The following is a 22,573-nucleotide window of genomic DNA, read 5'->3' as shown; positions in this document are numbered from 1 at the left end:
GTGGGGGGACATGGGGGAGGAGAAGAGGAGTTGGGTTCATCTATCCATCTTGTCCGACCTCCCGATGCGTTTTTATCTTCGTTGGGTCCAAACGAAGGCCATGCGCTACAAAGCTGTGAATGGTCAGGTCTCTGGTCTCACTGAAATGTCTGTGAAAGATTCAGCCCATGATCCTGAGTTTATGGCAACCAGCTGGTGTCAGAGGAGGTGCAGAGTAGTCGAGATTCACCCCATTCAGCCAGGAAGGACACCAGAGGGATGAGGACTGTCTACTTCTAAATTATACAGATACACGATCAGATACACGCACCTATTACACAGGTGTTGCACAGAAACACTAAGTCATACAAGAAGCAAGCACTTGTCCGACAAGAATACACCTGTGCTACAGACAGATCTGTCATTCTGGGTCACGCACCTGGCAAGAGTATAACACAGATACAAATGTCCAAGTGAAACCCAAAGCCAGACATCTGTTCTTAGCGCAGTTAGCGGGAGGGAGGGAGCATCAGCATAAACCCATGGCTCCCCTTGACTTGGAGAACTGAGGCACCATGTGGGGAAATCTTTGGAAAACCGTCAGAACTGATCCCAAAACTTTATTGAGTTTGTGGAAACATGGAGCTAAATAAGCAAAGCAAAGTACGCCTGTTGCCACACATGGAAGAATTAATTATGGGAGGGGCGGCATGCATTAGAGCATAAATAAATGTTGCAGAACAATGACAGACTATTGGAACTAAGTTTTAGGAAGTGTCCTGACTTTTTTTGCTTTGGGGCCCCACAGTTTAACAGAGACTTGTGACCATCATAGTTGCGCTTATTACAAAACAACCTTCAGCCAATCAACAGACGAGGGCAATAAAGACACAGGGACATGGGTGTGACTGCGATGAATTTGTTGTGCTTTGGCTAACAGGTAGTCTTCTGGAGCGTCTACTAATTCTCTAATGTCTCTATTTAAAAACACGCACCCTTTAGTTTATATTCTCTATAGTCTTTATAGTCTTTGTGCAAGAAGAAAGCAGTCATTGATTTTGGTTTAAGGCATGCGCCTCTCTCATTCGCTCACCCGCCCTCCCTCCTGCCTCTCCTCCCCCTCTCACTTCATTTTTGATTCATTCTCTCGGTGCAGTGGAGAGAGCTCTCCTGTAGAGGGGCCAGGAGGCCGGACTCTTGTCCACTCATCCTCCATGCCCCTACGGAGCATGCTCAGTGTAGGTGTGTCGGCTGCCCTAAGGGGTGGATGCAGTAAGTAACAGTAGTTCCTGAAGAACAGCTTGAAGAACTCCTGCACATAACCGCTTCTAGCCCTTACAGTCAGCCAGGACACTCGCACTCAGACCTCACTGTGGGCTGTGCCAGACATGGGAAAACGCTGATGACAGAGACAGACCTCTGAAAAAGCAGGCGAGTGTAATTTAGCAGATCCCCGTGCCTCCACTTTCATTCTGGAGGGCTCTCATCGGAGCAGGCCATCTGCCGACACACGCCACCTCCCCCGCCACGCGGACGGGGGAACCACGGGTGAGCGCGGAGACGACCCGCAGACCGGCCCAATCCCACACATGCACTTCTCCAATTTTCCACCGCCTCACTCCGGTAATATTTGCCTGATCGGAAAGCGCGCTTCCACTTGCCTCTGACATCATTCATCAGATGCCTGTACCCAAAGGAGCTTCTGGAAGCCATTTATAAGCTCAGTTTCCACACCGCTGCACCGTTACAGGGAGCCGAGCAGGCAACTGCAGAGACCCCCGGAGATCGGAGACCGGTACTTTCCATTTACGAGCCCACACGGCTATTTAGGGCTGCCCCCTTGTCTTTGGAAAAGTAATATACGCCGCCAATCCTAAAGAAAAAACTTTCTTAAAACGCAACACTTTGGTATGTCTGAGTATGGCAAAACTTGTTGTTACACTGTCTTTCGACATCCATTCCACGAGATATTCAGCAGATGGGAATAAGAGTCGTTCCGTATGGATGAGGCAGTGACAATGAAGTCGACCAATTTAATTATCCCAGTAAATGGTGTCATCTGTGAGTGAGGCATTATTATGGGGTGTTACCGTGACCGGCAGTAATGGAACGAGTCAACCGCAGCGGGATTCCTTAATGGAAGAGGCATTTTGTTGCCGTGGAAGAGCGGCGATTTGAAACGGGGAGGGGCCCGCCCGCAGCTGCCGTGGGGCGACGGCTGCGAATCGGGAGCCAGAAGCGAAAAGCCAATCAGATCATTCGCCGAGAAGGTGCTTTGATATTCGCCTCGCCGCGTGAGAAGGCCCCCGGAGCGGAACCGTGTTTGTAAACGGGACTGGGGCGAACGTCCCCGGGAGGGACGAAGATATGACAACCGCTGCCCTGACACCTAAAAGAAACCATTATCGTTATGACGGCGGAAGAAACAAACTGAGGGGAGACAGGGGCCCCAGAAGAGAGAAAAAGGTATTAAAGTGATAACATCTAGTCATACCCCCCCCTCCCTGGGTAGCATTCTTGTTGCATTATAGAGAAGCACTTATTAAACCTGAGCCTGATTTAGTGCACAGCCCCTCCCTGGGGACAATCTCACTCCTTGCTGTGGCGACAGCTTTGTAGACACTGTGTACAGTGTACTGAGGCCAGGAGTCAGCAGGGCAAAGGCACTCAGAGGTTATCAAAAACACACACCCAAGTGGGGACCAGCTACTGTACCCACTCTAGTCCCAGTATAGCAGGGACCAGAAACATCTGTGGTTTTTTATGCTCTAGCTACACATTGACTGTTTGCGTTCTCTCTCACGTTCTCTCAGAAACACTGCATTGCCATGTTCATTACAATGTGCCCAAAATCCACACCATCAAAGGAATGTGAAAAAATCATTATGAAGAGACAGTTGGCTGCATCTATGAGGAAACTGTCCTCCCTCTCCCTCTCTGCGGTTCTGTTTTTCTCCCACTCTGTCTCTCCCTCTCCCCTCTCTCCCTGTGTTCTCTTCTCTCACTGTCTATGTCCCTGCACTCTCTTACAGACAGTGGTCAGGGTTCTGGTCTCCTCTCTCTCTCTGTCTCTGTCCCTGCTCTCTCTTACAGTGGTCAGGGTTCTGGTCTCCTCTCTCTCACTGGCTATGTCCCTGCACTCTCTTACAGACAGTGGTCAGGGTTCTGGTCTCCTCTCTCTCTCTGTCTCTGTCCCTGCACTCTCTTACAGCGGTCAGGGCTCTGGTCTCCTGATGGGGATGTGTCTTGCTCTTGCCGGTCGGCGGTCAGCCACAGAGCAGACGCAGCGGGACAGCGCGATGGCTGAGAGCCACTCGATAAGACGGCACACACCTCGGCTGCTCTGTGCCTCTCTTGGGATACGCCCCCTCCCCGGAGCCGGAGGGGGCGGGGCCTCTACACCAGGCGTACGACACTGAGTGCAGCTGTGGCCAACAATAGGAGGGTCAGCGATAACTGACAAGACATGACTGGCTAGGCCTGACTGCAGAGGCTCCTACCTACAGCAGTCTGCTATGACTAAGCATCAGAAGACACCGCTCATCGCTATTTCTTTCCTTCTCAGGCGATGCTATTTAATAAAGCTGTCAGCCCCGTGCCCTTTAAGAAATTTTAAGACCATTTAAGTAATTCTCTCTATCTATCTGATCATTTACGCTTCCTTTCCAGATCTGGCTACTGTCCTCTGTGTCGCAACCTCTCTTTGAACAGTCTGGCTTTCATGAAAATCACAGGCGTGAATCCGACAGAGAAATCGAGCACTCTGAAGAAAGGCCTGATGTGAGGACTGATGTGTCCCTTTGTCAGCGTCGTGTGGAATCAGGAAACCCTTGTGGAGGGTTGTCTGGAGCGCCCGGGGAGAGAATAGACGAATCGGATGCATTCGCCATATAAGGCTTGTTACATTCCAATTAGCTTGTGTCCCACAGAGAAGTAATTGCTTTCGGCACTGTGAGATGCTCCACTCTTCCTCCTTTTAATTGCCTCTAAAGTCTCCTCCACTTCGGGAGACTTCAGGGCCTTTTTTTCTACACGACACAGATGATCACTGCGAGGATTTTGTGAATCAAATGAGCGCTCGCCGCTAGCTGACTCCAAAGCGCTGGAGTGAGTTGAAAGAGGGTCGGAGGCTGTGGAAAAGGAGAGAATTTGTTTTGTTTTTTGTTTTTTTTGAGGGTGGGGCACAAGACGGAGTTAGCGTACCCTCACTCCCCCCTTCTGATTGGGATTTGAGGTGTGGGATTCCCCCTCTATCAGTTCAGTTCAATCCACTCACATCCTCAGTAGCCTCACACCCACTCCCACAAAACCGACTCCTGCATGCACGGCTCGCTGTGTTCACTTGACACGGCCACTGCTGAATCTACCAGTGCTGTTTAATTAACACCACAGCAATATGTGAAGAGTCTTTTCCCCACAGACATTTACTGCATGTCTAATGAGCTTGCAGATGATAGGGCTTCTTGCATACAATAGCCAGACAGATGTAGACAGCGACCAGGTGCAATTACCTCTCCCATCCTCCACTGCACGCCACGGCAGCTTGGCAAGGATGGCAGTCTTAAGCAAAGATGCCAAAGTAACACGCACATGTGCATGCATGTACTCTCTCTCTCTCACACACGCACATGCACACACATATGTTAACACTGCCCCAGAACACATATACCTGTCCTCCAAAACACACGTACTGGACGTGCGCTTGCATACAAACACACACAACACACACACACACACACACACACGCACACATCAGATACCGCCTGTCAGGGCTCAGGACCATTTGCAAAGCTCACCTCACATTTGGAAGGAAGTAAAATGTAATAACATTTCATTTTTATCAAAATTAATATCAGGTGACACCAGTTATCAGGTAAGCAGAGTATTATATTTTTCTGTTTGTCATTTATAAACAGACTTTGAGCAGTCCCAGTGTTATATTTGCATCAGCTTACTGTCAAAAGGACATTGATCTGATTTCCAAATATTTCCATTGAAATATAAAAATCATAACAATGAATGTTACTAGGTCAAATCCACTGAAAATAAGAAACCCTTCTCTGGTACAATTTTTTTTGAGTAAAAAACACAAGTTACACTGCGGTATCACACAAATGATGTCACACATATTTGTTGCAAATTGCGCAATTGAGCAGTTGCACACGTCACCACATGCCCAATGGAGCAAGCGTATGTTGAAATACAGGAGAATAGCAAAGAGCAAAATCATCTCTATAAATCTCTATCAGAGGTAGACAGTGTGACTCTGACCTCATTACAGTCTGTAACAAGCATTATTAAAGCACTATTTCAACTGGGATCTATCTCCCGCAATAACCCTTCACTGCTTCACCCCAATAAATAGACCTTACAGTAGACTACAACCCTCTGCCTTCATTCAGTCAACCGCCTTAGAAATAGGGGAGTATTTAAAATGCATGAATTTTAAGTATGTATTTAAACTTATGTATTGCATATGTAACATGAGTTGTTTGCCTCTTTTTGGTTTATTCATACCTTTGTGTCACCTGAAAATTATGTCAAACAAACTTTAAAAAATGACACCTTAAATATGACCCATTGGTCGTGAAAGGTGACAAAATGGCCCTGTTTATTTGGTACTCAATGTCCTGTTCCTTATGACTCACAAAATAATGTTCTTTCTGAAGGAAACCTTTCATCAACCATTTCTAGAAGCCCTGTGTATAGGATATGGTATGCTGAGGTTGAAAGTCCAGGGATCAAAAAGCAAAAGTCATACTATTCATTTCTTCCATCCAGGAACTCAGCCAGCAGATTTCACTAATTATTTCTATTGTACCTCCTGGCTGAAGGATTGTGTGATTGACAGGAACAAAAATACTGGGGAGGACCTGAACCTGAACATAGGACTTTCCACCTCTATTAAGGGTTTGAATCTAGCTCTTTCTAGACAGCACTGGTTGCATTACACTAAGGGCCAAATCTACATACATGAAGCTCACAGCACAAGATGTGGCCTGACGAGGGTATGTTGGTGTGGTCGCAGTCTGCCTAAAATAAACATCTTATTTACCAAGGCCACAGCTCATTACGCAATCAGCGAATGGGACTGCCTACGAACCACATTTTGTGAAAGAGACAGATCTTAAACAGCACAGTTAAAACATGCTTAGTGCTTTGAATATCTTCACTGCGTGTGGTGATACACATGTATCGGCTGCCACGTAAAAGCACAGTCAGCGCAGGATGAAATGTGTAAATATTCCAGCCGTAGCGGCGAGTGTCGTTTGAATTACATGCGTGATGTAGCCTTAGACCGTAATGTATAGATATCGGTACTTGTATAGGTATTGTTGTTTTTATTGGCTGTTGTTGTATTCTAGCTGCCAACTGTGGTATGCTAGATTGAAAGTTGATTGTACTCTTCAAGGGTTCTGAATTTCTGTATGTTTACACTAGGACTCGGAACTGTACTGTCCTCTCAGGTCCACTTTTGCACTTGTTCTTGTGTTTGATTTGCACTTTGTTGTACGTCGCTCTGGATAAGAGCGTCTGCTAAATGCCACGTAATGTAATAATGTAATGTAATGTTGCAATAATACAAAGTGCGTCCTGTGAGGTGCTGTTCAACCAATCACATCAGTAGGAAATGTTGAAAACTACACATACCATTCTCTCAAATGTGTGGTTCACTGCTTGTGTGAACATTGTGGTTTAAATCGATATTTCCATATTCCTCAAACTGTACTGTACTATTCTTTACTGTACATCTCAAGAATAAAGATTATAATCAAACCATATTTTCCCCCCCACTAAGCCAACTTCATGACACTTTGGAAGTAATAACTCACCGCATAGCGATCTGGGTTCACTCACACTTCCCGGGAGAAAAAAGAAAAATATCATAGAAGATTCTGTTATTTTATGCAGCATTTTTCTGATTCTTTTCCCATAAATATTAATGAACAATCATAAAATTCGGGATTGAGCTTTTTTGTGAAACAAGCATTTGAATACTGATCCAAGTTATGGAATAGTGATCCCATGGCTGAATATTTATTTGGAATGTTGACTTGAATGTCTACTAGCATATCTAAGATCTGTTACAGTACAAGCAGTACTGTATTGAACTGAACACTGAACAAATGCTGGCTTGATCTTCATCATTTTTACCCTCTCTGGAATCAGACATGATACACAGACATCTTTACACATTTCATGAAAAAAAGTAACATACAGTAAATCAAAGGTCAGCCAAAACTACAATATGCTGCTGGAAATTCCCTTGTCACACCTTGAGCTCAACACAAAGAGTGATGGAACCACAAGTCAAGGAATTCAATGCAGCTCACCAAAAAACAGCTTGAACTCTGGAGGAGTCATCTGAGTTAACGCAGCAGAGACATGCTAAAACCCCCGCTAAAACCACAAGGAAAGTACTAGATAACCAGTGAATCACACAATAGAAAATAAATGACTCAACAGCCCTTTCACTGCATTGCACAATGCCTTTCTGTTCATATTCTTCACCTGACCATGTCTCCTGTGAAGGCACAGTGGACATGCGCATTCATTTCTGTGAGTGCACTAATGTAATCTCACATGAGCATTTGTTTCTGTGAGTGCTCTAATGTAATCTCACATGACCACTCAGCCAGAGCACTGTCTGTCCCTCCATATCTCATCCAGCTGCCATACACACATCCTTCTGATCGTATGGCAGTCTGGAGATTTACTTTCTTCATCAACCACAATACAGGCCTTCTCTCATGACATGGTACCCTGCACAACCCCATTCCCGCGTATGGACAAGCACATTCATCCTAGCATATCTTATTCATTCGTGAATATGTAGGTAAATTCATCCATAAGTATATCCCCTTATGGTGGACAGTATTATGTATATGATGAGACAAAAAGACTCATTATGCAGAAGCATGAAGGTGACCATGTGTAAAAATGTAGATCCGTTTTCAGAACTAATTGGGAACTACAGATTCCCTAATACTGTTAGAAGCAAATGTAGCTCCTTGCACATCATGTGATGCGTATACTTGTTCCACTGCAGATGAGCACACAGACACTTAGTCAAAGTCAGTGAGCAGTGAGCTTACTAATTACCACACTCCATATTGGAAGGTTTTCCAACATCACATTTTTTCCTGCTTCCGCACTGACTCATGTAATTCCTGCCTCGTGTCCGTACAAGACCATGATTCTTCTGGGAGTTTTTCCAAGATCAACTCCTTTTATTCCAGGAAGCAAAAGAAGCCATCTTTGGGCCGCCTCATCTGCCCATCAGAGGCACACTCCACAGATATTCTCGGGGAGGCAAGAGGCACATGGGAATGCAATGCAGAATGCAGTCCAACCAGACTGATGGTTTGTGTGCTTATGTTTCTGTGTGTGTGTGTGTGTGTGTGTGTGTGAGTGTGGGTGTGTGTATGTGTGTGTGTGTCTGTGTGTGTGAGTGTGTGCGTGTGTGTATGTGTGTGCGTGTGCGTGTGTGTGTGTATGTGTGTGTGTGAGTGTGTGTGTGTATGTGTGTGTGTGTGCGTGTGTGTGTGCGTGTGTGTGTGTGCGTGTGTGTGAGTGCGTGTGTGTATGTGTGTGTGAGTGTGTGTGTGTGTGTGTGTGTGTGTGTGTGTGTGTGTATGTGTGTGTGTGTGTGTGAGTGTGTGTGTGTGTCTGTGTGTGTGAGTGTGTGCGTGTGTGTGAGTGTGTGTGTGCGTGTGTGTGAGTGTGTGTGTGTATGTGTGTGTGTGTGTGTGTGTGTGTGTGTGCGTCTGTGTGTGTGTGTGTGTGTGTGTGTGTGGGTGTGTATGTGTGTGTGTGTGTCAGTGGGGGTTTCAAGGTTCATTCAGGTAACAATGAGATCCCAAAACCCCAAATCTGAAGGAGAGAGCTGAATTCAATATGCCAGTGAAAGGAGGGGGACAGCATTTGTAAAGAGACGGTTTGCTTTGCATTCATACGGAGGAATCAGCAGGTCAGTCACGCATGTCTCTGGGGAACAGATGTGGGCAGAGAGAGTGTAAACATCCCATCCTGCGAAAACAGGTTAGCAGGGACAGCCACAGAAACCCCTGACCATATTTTAGTCTCATATTGAGACTTCAAATCTTATTTATTCTACTTTGTTGCTAAATAAGACGAAAATATTGCCAATGAGGTAAGCCAGTTTGACTCATTTGAAGATTTGCCAATGGGGTAAGAAAACATCACTTCTCAAACAAACAGTAACTTAAAACAAGCCAATATTGTCTATTGAGAGAAAAAAGAGCTTAAGTCTTATTACCAGGCTAAAACCCTTGTTACGCCAGCCGTGTTTTGCAGTGCAGAGCTACAGCACAGTATTGCCCGCATGCACAGAGAAATCATCCTCTGCCCGCCCGACTCCTGCAGCTCTGGATTCGGCACAGTGCTGCTTTCAGATCACTGACCATATCACTGCATGTCTAACATGACATCATCAGAGACAGCCATGGCAGTCGCGGCAGAGGGCTCTGAGGCAGTGCTGAATCAGGTTAGCTGTGGCCAGGGAAATTCAGCTCTTATTCACAGGGCTACATTACACTTTCACAGCTGTTATATTATCGCCACACTGCCACGCCATTCAGCATTACACAGTCACAAAATCTTCTGAACTAATAGGAAACGTGTATTTGAATGCTACATATTTGCTTCAGAATAATTTCGTTTTAAATAACACCAACAAGGGTCTGAATTTCGAAACTGCAAGCTTATGGGCATTTCTCCACCTAAGACTGGATCCTGTAATAGTAGTGTCCAGGTTCTACCTGCTGCCCTGCTGTGCTAACAGGGCAGGCGTTTGGCAGAACGGTGGGGCTTTGGGAACACAATGAGCCTGATTAAGAGAGGGAGGTGAACGCTGAAGCATCTCCTCCCTGCTGGGGCTGGGCCAGGCTCATTTCCATCCCCATAAGCACATTTTTAGCTGATCTGTGAGTATGAATAAATACTCAGGGAAACTCTAGGGAAGGAAAGGACAAGCTGTGCACAGTGGGAGTCAGACTCCACTGGGCAATGGAGAACAACAGCGCTCACAACACCGTCACTAAGCATCCACAAGACGGGCAATGAGAGCTCACAACACTGTCACAGAACAATCACCATGCCGTCACTAAGTGCTCACAACAGGATCCCTGAGGGCCAAGGGCAACATTCATTTGAGGGTTATGTCACCAGAGATCACTGTCGCAATTACCTGCTATGAGCCTTGGCTTTCCTGCTCTTCACCATTACTATCTGAGCGAACCCTGCTAAACTCACACCGACACTGAGCACTCACAACACCATCACTGAGTGCCAACAACACTGTCACTGAGTGCTAACAACACTGTCACTGAGTACTAATAACATGTCACTGAGTGCTAACATGTCACTGAGCATTCACAACACTGTCACTGAGTTCTAACAACACCGTCACCAAGCACTCACAACACCGTCACTGAGTGCTAACAACACCATCACTGAGCACTCACAACACCGTCACTGAGTGCTAACAAGACCATCACCGAGCACTCACAACACTGTCACTGAGTGCTAACAACATCGTCACCAAGCACTCACAACACCGTCACTGAGTGCTAACAACACCATCACCGAGCACTCACAACACCATCACTGAGTGCTAACAACACCGTCACCAAGCACTCACAACACCGTCACTGAGTGCTAACAACACCTTCACCGAGCACTCACAACACCATCACTGAGTGCTAACAACGCCGTCACCGAGCACTCACAATGCTGTCACTGAGTGCTAACAACACCGTCACCAAGCACTCACAATGCTGTCACTGAGCGCTAACAACACTGTCACTGAGTGCTAACAACACCGTCACTGAGCACTCACAACACCATTACTGAGTGCTAACAACACTGTCACTGAGTGCTCAAAACATTTTATAAAAATGAACAGGACAAATGCATCTCAAAGATGGAACATCCCGAAAGCAAGTCTCCTCCTGGCTGCAGCTACTGGAGGCAGTGGGGAGTAGCAGTAAGGGCAAAGGGCCTCCAGCTTGAGGTTTGCAGGTTTAAATCAGAGTTTATGTACCCTCCAGAAAGGTACTCAGTCTGAATTTTGTCAGTAAAAATCCAACTGTTATGAATAAATAATTATGTTTTAAATCACTTGAGTATGTATGCTGTGTCAGTCACCCCAGAATAAAGGCATCTGCCAGGCACATCAATAATGTAAGAGCTCATGCAGAGGCCCACAGTGAGACCTAATCAAGCAAAAGGGCTGATTCTGATAATAGCCCCTCATCATTAGAGAACTTGACTCGGATGGAGAGCAAACGTAGGGGTTAAAGGTCAAACCTTCCCCTGCACTTTCTCCCTATTGGCCCATTAAATCCAGGAGAAGTCCTTTGTGGCCAGGCACACCAGCAGGGGAAGTGTCACGTCAGAGCATCTAGCCCTGGCTGAGAAAGGTCAGCCTCCACCTGACGGTGAGGAATGACAGGGACGGGCTCCCATCATTATTAAGCACCGCTGTGTTTTTCCACACAAAACCTACAAGGCAATCAACCTGACACCACTCACGGCGAGGCCATTAGATCGCTGGGCTGTCGTTAGGGTTACAAATGATTACAAACGAGTCTCGGAATCCATTAACAAATCGCAACAAACAACATAGCTCATCAACACACCGCGCTGAGGATCGTCATATGCAAACCAGACACATCCAAAAGTACATGAATAAAATAATGCAGCCCACACTGATGTGCAAAGTCATATTGCAACATCCATCATGATTAAAAATTCAATGCTTACTAATGGTTCAAGGATACTGAAGATACAGTAAAAAGACTGTAATAATGTTGTTTTCTATAATACTTAAAAGTGACACCAAATCCTGTCAGGAGTCAAAACACAACAGAACTGCAGACTTAAATTAATGGCGTATACGCTCATAATAGGCATGGATTAGAGGCGTAACAGTGCATTTGTAAAAATATGTGCAAATACAAAAGATCACCCTAAACTAATCTGGTTTGCGTGGCAGATTACAAGGGATTTTTTTATTTCCTCTTTTTGGTGCCTGCTAGAAGGCACCCTGGGAAACATATTTTTACAACTAAATAATTCACACTGGCCACTTAACTCTGATGCAAACGAAATAGTACTGGTCCTTCAGGGTAGGGACAAAGCAAAGAGATGAATGGTCTTAATCTATCTAGCCATTACTATCCTCTTGCTTTTCTCTGTAACTAGCGAGCATTCTAGGATACACCTTTGGACTTGGAAGGATTTGCTCTTGGAGGTGAAAAGAGAATTTGGTGGTAGAGGGGTTTTTGAAGATAGGCGGTGTGTGATGGTAGTAGTTCTGCACCAGACAGCAGCTGATACATACAGTAATCTGACCCTGGGCAGTGCATTCAGAAGCACTGGCTGAGCTCTGTGAGGTTTCTGAGCTCTGTGAGGTCTGTGAGCTCTCTGAGGTCTGTGAGCTCTGTGAGCTCTGTGAGATATGTCAGGCCAGTGATGTAGGGCTGCAGTCCATGCAGATACATTGAGACTTTGCAGACTGTGGGCTAGGCGAAAATGGCACAGGGAGTGGGATTGGCCAATGAGAGGAATCAGTGCGCAATTTTGTGGCAGGATGGTGCCATAAAAACACAAGATACGTATGACAGCAGCAGGACTAATGGGCCTGATAGAGGCAGTATGATGTGCAAATTATACAGTGCAAAATTGCGCTTACAATAAGGAACTGCTCAATTGTTAGCAAATGTTGTAATCTTTATTTGAACAACTAAATTGTAAAAGCTTACATCAATAATTAAATGTGGTGCTTGAACTTACATAAGCTGTTTTGTAAAGATGATATATCCAACAGCAATAATACAGAGAACACAAGTATCTCATAATGAGGCACTCTTCATATTTACAATTATATAAAACACATAGTGACAAACATGCATTACAATAAAAGGAGCAATCTTAGCTATAAAAGCATTTTTGAGACACAGGGCCAATGATGATTACCTTACTTCTCAATCTCACAGATGAAACAAAAAATATATTAAATTAGCAAAAGAAAAACATGGAATATAAATATTGACTGTATCAGAAAGAGGGGGTGGTTAAAATGCCACTGTTTCCCCCATCATGCTGCTACAATTAGCAAAGGTGATTTGTCAACAGAGATACACGCATAAACACTCATACATTTTCCTGTGATCGTAGGATGGCCCATGGCATGCCATGGTGTCTATAAACTCTATAACGTGGATAAAGGCCAGAGAATTAACACTATACTACTCCTAGGGTTCATTCTGGTGAGTCCAACTACATCCAGCTGGTGAGTGCAACTACGTCCAGCTGGTGAGTCCATAGTGCTGTTGCAGACCAGCATCAGTCACAAAATGGTGTATCAGCTAATCTAATAGGCTCATACACAACCAATTTATGGCCTGTGACGTCTCTACATTAGGGGCCAGCGGGGCCCGGCCCCACCACTAGTTGGCGGTATTGCGTTCTTATCTCTCATTGACTTTCTTATCTCTGAAGCAGTTCATTGAAGAACATTCAGTTTGATTTGATCAACCTTAGATATTCCATAGACAGATAGACAGAATATTATCCATAATTCCTCTTTTAAAATGCAAGTAATACAAATTGTTTGTGCAATCTGTACTGTATCGTATGGCGCTTGATGCAGGCAATTATCTGTCAGTGGGGGGCAGCCTCCCATAGCCCTGGCAGGATAGCAGGAACCCCTTGAACACGTCACAGAGGATTTTCTATGTTGGCCTATGGGTCTCATCTTGGCCCAACGTCTGGTAAGCCCACATAAAGGTTAAGTGCATAAATCATTGCTATGTGTCAATTGGCTAGCTATCTCTGGATATTCTCATTGTAGCACTAGTATTAGACTTCCGTAGAAGCTTAGCTGTAGCCTAATAAATATCACAGCTTATAATAATATCACCAAGAACAAGGAAACCTCATCAGCCAAGCAAGAAAGGATGAAAAATGTAATTTCAATCTGGAGTGATTCCAGAGATTCCTGTCGGCATGCGGTAGGCTAGACTAACTTGGTCAAATCCTTTTAAACAACCAATTTTTTAATTTGAGCTAGATTAAACATAATTTCAGGGAGATTATAGCCTATTTAATGACTCATTTTCAGTTCTTACTCAGTGTGGTAGCCTAATATTTGACTATAATAAAGCAGAGAAAAGGCCATTCGACTGTTTTAATTTTCCATGTTTATTGCACCTTTTCCTCACTGCATAGTGCAGTTGCAGACCAGTTTCCCCACAATATAAACACAAGCTAACTTCATGAACTGATAATTATTCCAACACTCCTGGTTACCTCTATGTGTGATGTGATCAAATACTAAATTGGCAATGATCGAGCCAAACCGTGATGATCATGTTCCTCCCGAAATTACGTTTCCACATCATTTATTTAAATCACTAAGCCCATCTGCACTCCACGGGTAGGCTACTTTCTTGTAGCCCTACAGTATTTTGCAAGTGAGCAGCTAGTGATAGTGTGTTATAATATAAAGGTTTCATAACTACGTCAAACTAGCATGGTTGAGGCTCACAATAGTCACTGCTAGGCTTGACAATGATTGGTGCCCCACCAGAATTTCTATGCCAAAAACATCACTGCGTACGGCCAAAGAAATGCCATATGCTGTCCGTGTGTGTACATGTACACAGACAAACAGACAGAAAGATGCATACATACACACACACGCACACACACACTTCAGCAAATTGAATCAGTAAAGTCCACCACTTCTATTTAAGGCTGAGTTCTGGTCCCCCCCCCCCTAATCTCCCGCAGTCTGAGACCTGCCGCAGGTCCCCACAGTTAACTGGGTCCTGGCGCACCTGGCTTTGTGTGAGCTTTCTGATGTGTGAGCTCAGCTCAGCCCCCCAGTGCAGACACCTCCCACTACTCTTTCATCTCTTCCCCAGCTGCCTAATCCCTCGTTAGAGAGGAAGACTTCCTACCAGCCTGCGCCTTACTTCCCATTAACCCCGTCCGCCCAGGACCCCGCACACAGACCCAATAACAGCCTCTGCGTCCGCCTGCCACACTGACCCACTGCTTCCACCGCGCACTGCACCTGTTCACTGGAGCATTATCTCATCTCATCGTATTTACACACCGTCGAGGGGATATTTAGCAGATTAACATTCATCCTGTCAACGTAAGATTGGCACTGTAGGTAAATGAAGCACTTGAAGAAACATGAGCTGAAGCACAGGTGTTCGGTGTTCTATTTCTGTGGTATCGCATCGCAAAATCACCGTCTGTGCAGAAACGCCTCCTGTGCAGAGCCAACTTTCTGGAGACCCAATGCTATCTAAGGCCACTGTGACGCCCAATCAGCTCACACAGGCCTGAGAAGGTCCCTCCACGCCACCAGGGGAAGGCTGTCTGGTGAGGCGAGTGGAATAAGACCCTATCGTAAATAACTGCCTGGTTTTACTACACACAGATAGTGGTCATTTTGGGTTAGGGTCTTTGACAGGTGTAAACAGGCATTCAATAGCAATGTAAACAATATTTAAAAGGCTTTACAGCAGCATCTGCAGGGGATTTTGTTCCCCTTCATCCAACAGAGGATGTCACTTAGATAACCTGGCTCAGGCAAACTAATTTCCATGTTTAGAAATCAGCTCTGTGTATACATGCACCGGTATACTGTACACCTGAAGTAATCCCAAACACTCATTTGAACTCTTTGACCGCTGACATTATCATGGCTGCCATCTATAGCAGGGGTTTTAAAGCTGAAATCCTGGAGAGCTACGTATGTATACTGTTGCATTTCGTTCCAGTTCCTCCGTGTTAGCTATGAGCATTTATACAGTATGATGTATTTCCCAAAGCACAAGATGCTATTAATATTTGTCGTATCAATGGAAAATTAATAGCAAAAAAAGGTTCACTGGAGGGCTGGCTACAGCAAAATCAGTCAGCGTTCAGAGAAACTATGAAATAAAACTGCTTTTCAGCCTGAAGTGAAAAACAGTGGGGGGGATATGACGGATCAAAACCTTTGTTCTTCAATGCCTGCAATCAGGTGGGCTTTCAATCTCTCGCCGTCTCTCCAGCGCTGAACGCGGCTACTGAAAGTCATGCTGAGTAATCAAGCCCACACATTTATTCAGTGCTTCTGGACCTCCAGGACCAGCTATGGCCAGACGCCTCTGGTGAGCTGCACAGATAGAGCACAGCATGACCCCAGAAATGGCTCACGAGGTCTCTGAGAGCAAAGAGAATGGCCAGGGGGACCCAATCATATCCCGAGCCTGTCCCTGTTCACACTCCAGCCTTCCCACAGTTCCTCAGGTTTGGCCCCATTACGGGAGGTTGATTGCCATCTGCAGTCATGCCCTGTTATAGCCAGGGTATCGCTGTGTGATTAGGACTGAAAGAAAGGGGGGAGGAAGGGAGAAAGAGAGAGAGATAGAAAAAGAGAGAGCCAAAGCGAGAGAGAGCGAGAGAAAGAGATCAAAAGCGAGAGTGAGAGAGAGAGACGGAGAAAGAGAGAGAGAGAGATCTGCTTGGCAGCTCAGTTGTGTTCTTGTCAAGCCAATGAAATACATTTGAATTGAACTGAGACAAAAAGAGGAAGACACAAACACAGAGGAAGAGAAGAAGAGAGACGGAGAAAGAAACACCCTCCCAGTTTGACCATCAGTCACGTGGCCTTGCATGTTAAACACTGACCCGCTATGAATATGCATGTCCCCTCTGCCCGCTAGCCCTCAGCGTGGCTGCACGTGCCCGGGGTGTAAATTCATGTCGCCGGATTGGATGGGATCCTTACCCATTCATACCTCCATCTCAGCCAGTGGTGGCCTGCTGTACATAAGTGGCATGGGCCATTGGATGTTTTCAGAGGTAGAAAGGCACCCGTCCACCCTTCTCTATAGTGAAGCTGGGTTTGTGCAGCCCAGCTGAGTGAATTCACATTCAGGTCGCTTTATTGGCAGGAAATACACAGTAGTACATTGACACTTCATTCCAGCATGTGTCACTCGACCACAATGATCCTCGTGTCCTATTGGAACCAGACCATGGATTCCTGGACTCTGGGATCCCCTATATGAGGTGTGTGGATATGTGCCTTTGCATGGTTGCAGCCAAGCGCTCGGGATAGAGCTCCACTGCATCATTCACTGGGACATTTCTCTTTTTCCCCTCATTGTTTTTAATCTAAGGCATTTACACTGCACAATCCCAGATGGGCCGCAGTGATGTATCATTCAGAGGAACACAGGCAGGAATGCTATGGTCTAAATTCCCTGGGTTTGGGCTTCATTAGAGTAGGCTGATTGCCATCTGCAGTCATGCCCAGTTATGGCCAGGTTATGGCTGTATGATTTGGATTGAAAGAAAGGGGGGGGGGGGAGATAGATAGGGAGAGCGACTCAATAATGTCACCTCTCTCTCCCTCTGTCTCTCGCTCTTTCTTTCCCTTGCTCTCTCTCTTCCTCCATTACTCTGTCTTTCTTTCTCTCTGTCTCATGCTTCAGCGCACAGATCTCGGTGACACCGGGAGAAAATGAGAGGTGGTGGTGTGGATAATGAAAAAGGCCCATCGCTGCTGGGTAATATTAGCACGGGATCCACATTTCACCTCGCATCAGTGAAACAGACCTGACCAGCCAATCAAGAGCTCAGGGGAGACATCAGCAAAAAAAAAAAAAAAGCGCCGGCATTCTGTAGTGCTTCAACACACACACACATTATTACCAAAGATAAAGGGAAATATATTAATACCACAGAGGGCTTTCAACCAGGGTCATCCTCTGCAATGGACATTGGCGTCTGCTTTGCCAAGATTCCAGGACTTATTTTAAAATGGTGCAGTGCTGATTCTGTAAAAAGAAACACGTGACTCTTCAATCAAATGAGCGATGAGAGTGTGAAGTGAAACAGATTTCTGATGTCACGGTTAGACCATCTTTTGAGGCACGGGCTTTCCAGAAATCCTCAAGGTCAGAGTATCCCTTTTCATAAGCGTGGTCCACACACGGCTTTTATGTAATTTAGCTATTGATTTTCTCACTATTCTAAAAAAAAAGAAAAGAAAAAGACAAATGGCCCTCCTCCTTTTTCACTGCCCCTGGAAACGGAACCAATGAAAGAAGCTAATAAGTTAATGGCTCGACTGCTCGCCGCGGATATCTCCGGCTCACGGGAGATGAAACCCGTCTGATAGAGCAGGAAGCGGGAGGTAACTGTTGCAGCGTTGGGGAGAGGCCCGGTCCACGTCCTCTCCGCAGGCAGGACCGAGAGACGTTACCCAGCCGCGCGGCCAGAGAGCCGCGAGACGTTACCCAGCCGCGCGGCGAGAGAGCCGAGAGACGTTACCCAGCCGCGCGGGCAGAGAGCCGAGAGACGTTACCCAGCCGCGCGGCCAGAGAGCCGCGAGACGTTACCCAGCCGCGCGGGCAGAGAGCCGAGAGACGTTACCCAGCCGCGCGGCCAGAGAGCCGCGAGACGTTACCCAGCCGCGCGGGCAGAGAGCCGAGAGACGTTACCCAGCCGCGCGGGCAGAGAGCCGAGAGACGTTACCCAGCCGCGCGAGAGAGCAAAGCTCACGGCCGCCTTCAGAGAACACGCTGACGGAGTGCCGGAGGCCGCTAAACACCCGAACGCGCAGGGGAGGAGGGGGGGGGGGGCGCCGCACGGCGTCGTTAGGGAACGGGAGAGTCACATCCCGACCGCCTGGGGCATGTCACGGCTCCCTCAGTCACAGCGCCTGCCGCTTCTTATTCTAAATGCCAAAAGCAGGGCCCACCAACCGCGCCTTTCACAACATCAAAACGCACAACAGGAAGAGGCTCAGCCCGCACCGCTGAGCAGCGGAAATGAAGAGCGCACGACCCACAACGCCCAGAATGCACACGTGGAGAAACACGTTCACCGGGCGTAACACGCTCCTCTTTCAGAAGAAATAAAAAAATGCCTGTGTGTGTGTGTGTTCATGCGTGCATATGTGTGCGTGCTTCTGTGTGCATGTGTGTGCGTGTGTGTGTACATGCGTACATACATGTGTGTGTGTACATGCATACATGTGTGTGTGTGTGTGTGCGTCTGTGTGCATGTGTGTGCGTATTTTACGCATACGAATATGTGCTAGTTTATGAATGTTCGCATTAACCTTGTATGTACGAGGCTACTCGTTTTAATCACTGCCCTTTGATGAGACAGCTTGGATGCATGACACTATGCAGTGTTGGCCTCATTTTTTTACAATTAGCAGCTGGAAGGGTAGCAGCTGACCTTTCACCTTATCCCCATGCCCCTCAGCCTGCCCCTCGCCCCCCCCCCCGCACTCACACCACAGCCGGGGTGTTAATTCTCCGTGGGATCGGCGGGCTGATACGAGCCGTCAGGTGTACTCACAGGCGTTGGTCACGGCGAAGCTGTTGGCGGTTTCGATGTTGTCCACGTGAGGGACCAGATTGAAAGGCGCTTCCGTGGCATTGGGGCTGGTGTTGTGCAGAAAGATTGCTAAACGAAATGCAGTGTATTCCTGATCTGGATGAACAGTCCGCCTGCAGGAAGTGAAAGGGGGGGGGGGGGGCAAGAACACGTACTGAGCAAGGCATGAGTATCACACACAAACACATACACATACATACATACAGATAAATACAGTATATTCATACATACACACATACATACATACATACATACATACATAGTAATCATGAAATACATGTAATCAAGAAATACATGATTTTCCCTTTTTTTCCACAAATATTGGTTAATTTACAGACTGGCCACAACAAAGGGAATGTAATTAACTGAATTAAGTCTTAAGACACTAAGTACTTAAACAGTCACTTTGATTTTACAGAGATGAAATGGCACTCAATCATTTTTCTCTTGCTTTTGCATAAAGGTGAATTATTTACACCGTCAGTTAGGCTTTAATAAGCAACGGAAAGCAGTGCACTGCGGTGATATGCAAATACAGAGTCGAGTAATTGAGGGGTTCTCTGAATTCACTGGACCATATTTAACGTATTAAGTTTATCAGCGGCTCTGTGAAACATGAAAGGCAGAGTCAGCTACCAGAATCTCATTAGATAACGTCTTCTATACCCAACAATAAATGATGCAGTGATGGAATAAATTAAATCCCCTCCCTGTAAGGTGAGAAAACAAAGTGGGACTGAATAAGATGCAGGTTACTGGAAACACTGGTATCGCGCTATCATGGAGAAGATTATCTGCGATCTTTTACAATATGAAACTTTCACCAGATCCCGATCTGATAGTATCATAAGGCAGGGCATCCCGTCACAGACTGACGACGAGAATGCTGCAGTGCCGCTTTAAAACGGAATGGAACAAAGCACCCTAAAACATTTATGAGTGCAGGACAGCAATAAAAACACTACTAACGCAGACGAGAAACGCGCGTGGAATGTTACAACCCCATCCACGAGCTGAAAGTCTCCATTAAACACATTAATAATTCGTCAATTCCAGTTTGACCAATTTGGAAGATGCTCTTGTCTAACCCACTCCATTGAACGTAAGGATAAATAAGAAATATTAAGGACACATGGTATATTGTGCATTCACAAAATAAAATACAGAATTGCCTTTATTTCCTTCAACAGCAAGGTCCAACTAAATTGTCATTTTTAAATGGTTTAACTTACCAATTTGAACACTGCTTGGAAAAGCCCCCATTGCCAGTCCCCAAAAGCCAGAAAATAGCAAGAGAAGCTGTTGGTAAGTAATCCTCATTTTGTTTAGTTAAAAACTGTTGAGAGACATTGAGGATGATGACACGCGGGAAAAGACAGGAGAAACCGAGTTTTAGCAATCCATTCCGTGTTTTTCCCTGCAGTGTCCACAGCCGCCTGAAAGGCTCTGTCCGGCGGTAAATGTTTCACATGCAAGATGGGGGAGAGACTCGCCAGTGGTGAGGACCGTCTAGTGGCTGCATGGATAGATGAGACATGCGCCCTCTCTCTCTCTCTCCCTCTCTCTCTCTCTCTCTCTCTCTCTCTCTCTCACACACACACACACACACACACACACGCACGCTCTCTCTCTCTCTCTCTCTCTCTCTCTCTCTCTCTCTCTCTCTCTCTCTCTCTCTCTCTCTCTCTCTCTCTCACACACACACACACACACACACGTACACGAAGCGCTCGTTTGCGTTCCCCTCCCTCACTCTCTTATTCGATTCGTTATTACTACGATTCATTCAGTTTCATTGACCACGTAACCTCAGTTGGCTACTCAGTAAGCTGAAAAGACCCACCAAGCCTCTTGACAGGTTTATTAAGTGATTTCTACAGTTGTTGCAGGATTTAGTTCCTAGGTTGGGGCACTTGCATTTGTTGATTCCTGTGATGGGAAACGACCATCTCTACATAATACTCGGTTCGATTACTGGAGAACATAGCTCAGGTATGCGCAGTCAGTTCAAGGCTTGTACCACCGACATCCTAAGCTGCAACTTCACGCGCCATCTCTACGCTTCCAGTAGAAAATACAAGTGCTTCTATTCTGCAATGAATATAAAGCGAAAATGAACGCACAGAGTAACACTGAGCTCTTAAAGAGCCACGGGCTTTTAAATAATGGAAAATTCAAGTAAACTCATCTACATTATAGATATGCTATACATGAACACAAGACATATGCTATGAATTGCTTAGGAAAGATTGTCTGTTATCGCATGTAGCCTAATCCTCGAACATCACATATTCAGTTTAAGTAAAAAATACGGAATAGATCGTGGTTTTCATGGATTACACTCAGAGGTTAAGCTGGTGGTATTTTGTGGTGGTAACGAATGCTGGTTTATCTTCCCGCTGCACAGTATGCAATGTAAGTGAAAACATCAACGCGGTGTGATTCACCTGAAACGACCTTGATTTAAAAAGTAGGCCTTTATAAACGTTGAGTGCGACACTCGATGCCATTGTAAAGTAGCCTGACTCTCAGGTACAATCACTTGTCAGTCAAGTTTTTTTAATTTCATGAACAATACCGGCTAGACGCATACAATCGTAATCGACCTCTACATTTTCATATATTTCCCCTTTAGTTCACAACTAACAATCACCCATTTACAAAGACTTTCAGTAAAATAGCCCACACACCATAGGGCTATGTCATTCACATAAATAAGAGTCAATATAATGTCGATATAATAATCTGTATACATTAGTCGAATAGTTAATTGGTGACAGACATGGGTGGATTCAGAAAACGGGTTTTACATTTAGATAATAATTTATATTTAAAATGATCTAAAAAACATACCAAGCACAACTAGCACAATAATATAAGAACACAATACTAAACATAAAACAAAGACTAGACTCTATTGTGGAATTCAAATGCAGTACAAATGTACACATTCCGAGGGAATTACATTTATCAACATAGATTGGTGTACCGCCCGCCCTAGCCTGGGTTGCATGGATTCTGCGGACAACACTGGCTGCTGTCCATGGTACTGAACTCCAACCAACTGCACACGGGCCTGTGGCTGGTTCAAACGTGGACATAGCGGTATTCGGGCGTTCAAGAAATAGTGAGTCTTTACACACAGTTG

At 45.7% G+C, this 22,573-nt stretch overlaps 1 protein-coding gene across 1 annotated transcript in view; it reads right to left on the bottom strand.

Annotated features, from left to right (window-relative positions):
• gria4a (glutamate receptor, ionotropic, AMPA 4a) overlaps positions 1–20,909 on the bottom strand; it is an 84,770-nt gene extending 63,861 nt beyond the window's left edge. The window contains 3 exon segments of the mRNA XM_061216674.1: positions 19,387–19,524; positions 19,527–19,538; positions 20,658–20,909. Of these exon segments, the coding sequence (XP_061072658.1) occupies positions 19,387–19,524; positions 19,527–19,538; positions 20,658–20,745 (238 nt within the window). The 5' untranslated portion in view covers positions 20,746–20,909.
• Positions 20,910–22,573: the final 1,664 nt, after the last annotated feature.

The sequence above is a fragment of the Conger conger genome, chromosome 13 (assembly GCF_963514075.1).
Source record: "Conger conger chromosome 13, fConCon1.1, whole genome shotgun sequence".
NCBI lineage: Eukaryota > Metazoa > Chordata > Actinopteri > Anguilliformes > Congridae > Conger > Conger conger.
Note: the sequence above shows the minus strand (reverse complement) of the source record. Positions and strands in the feature narration are given on the sequence as shown.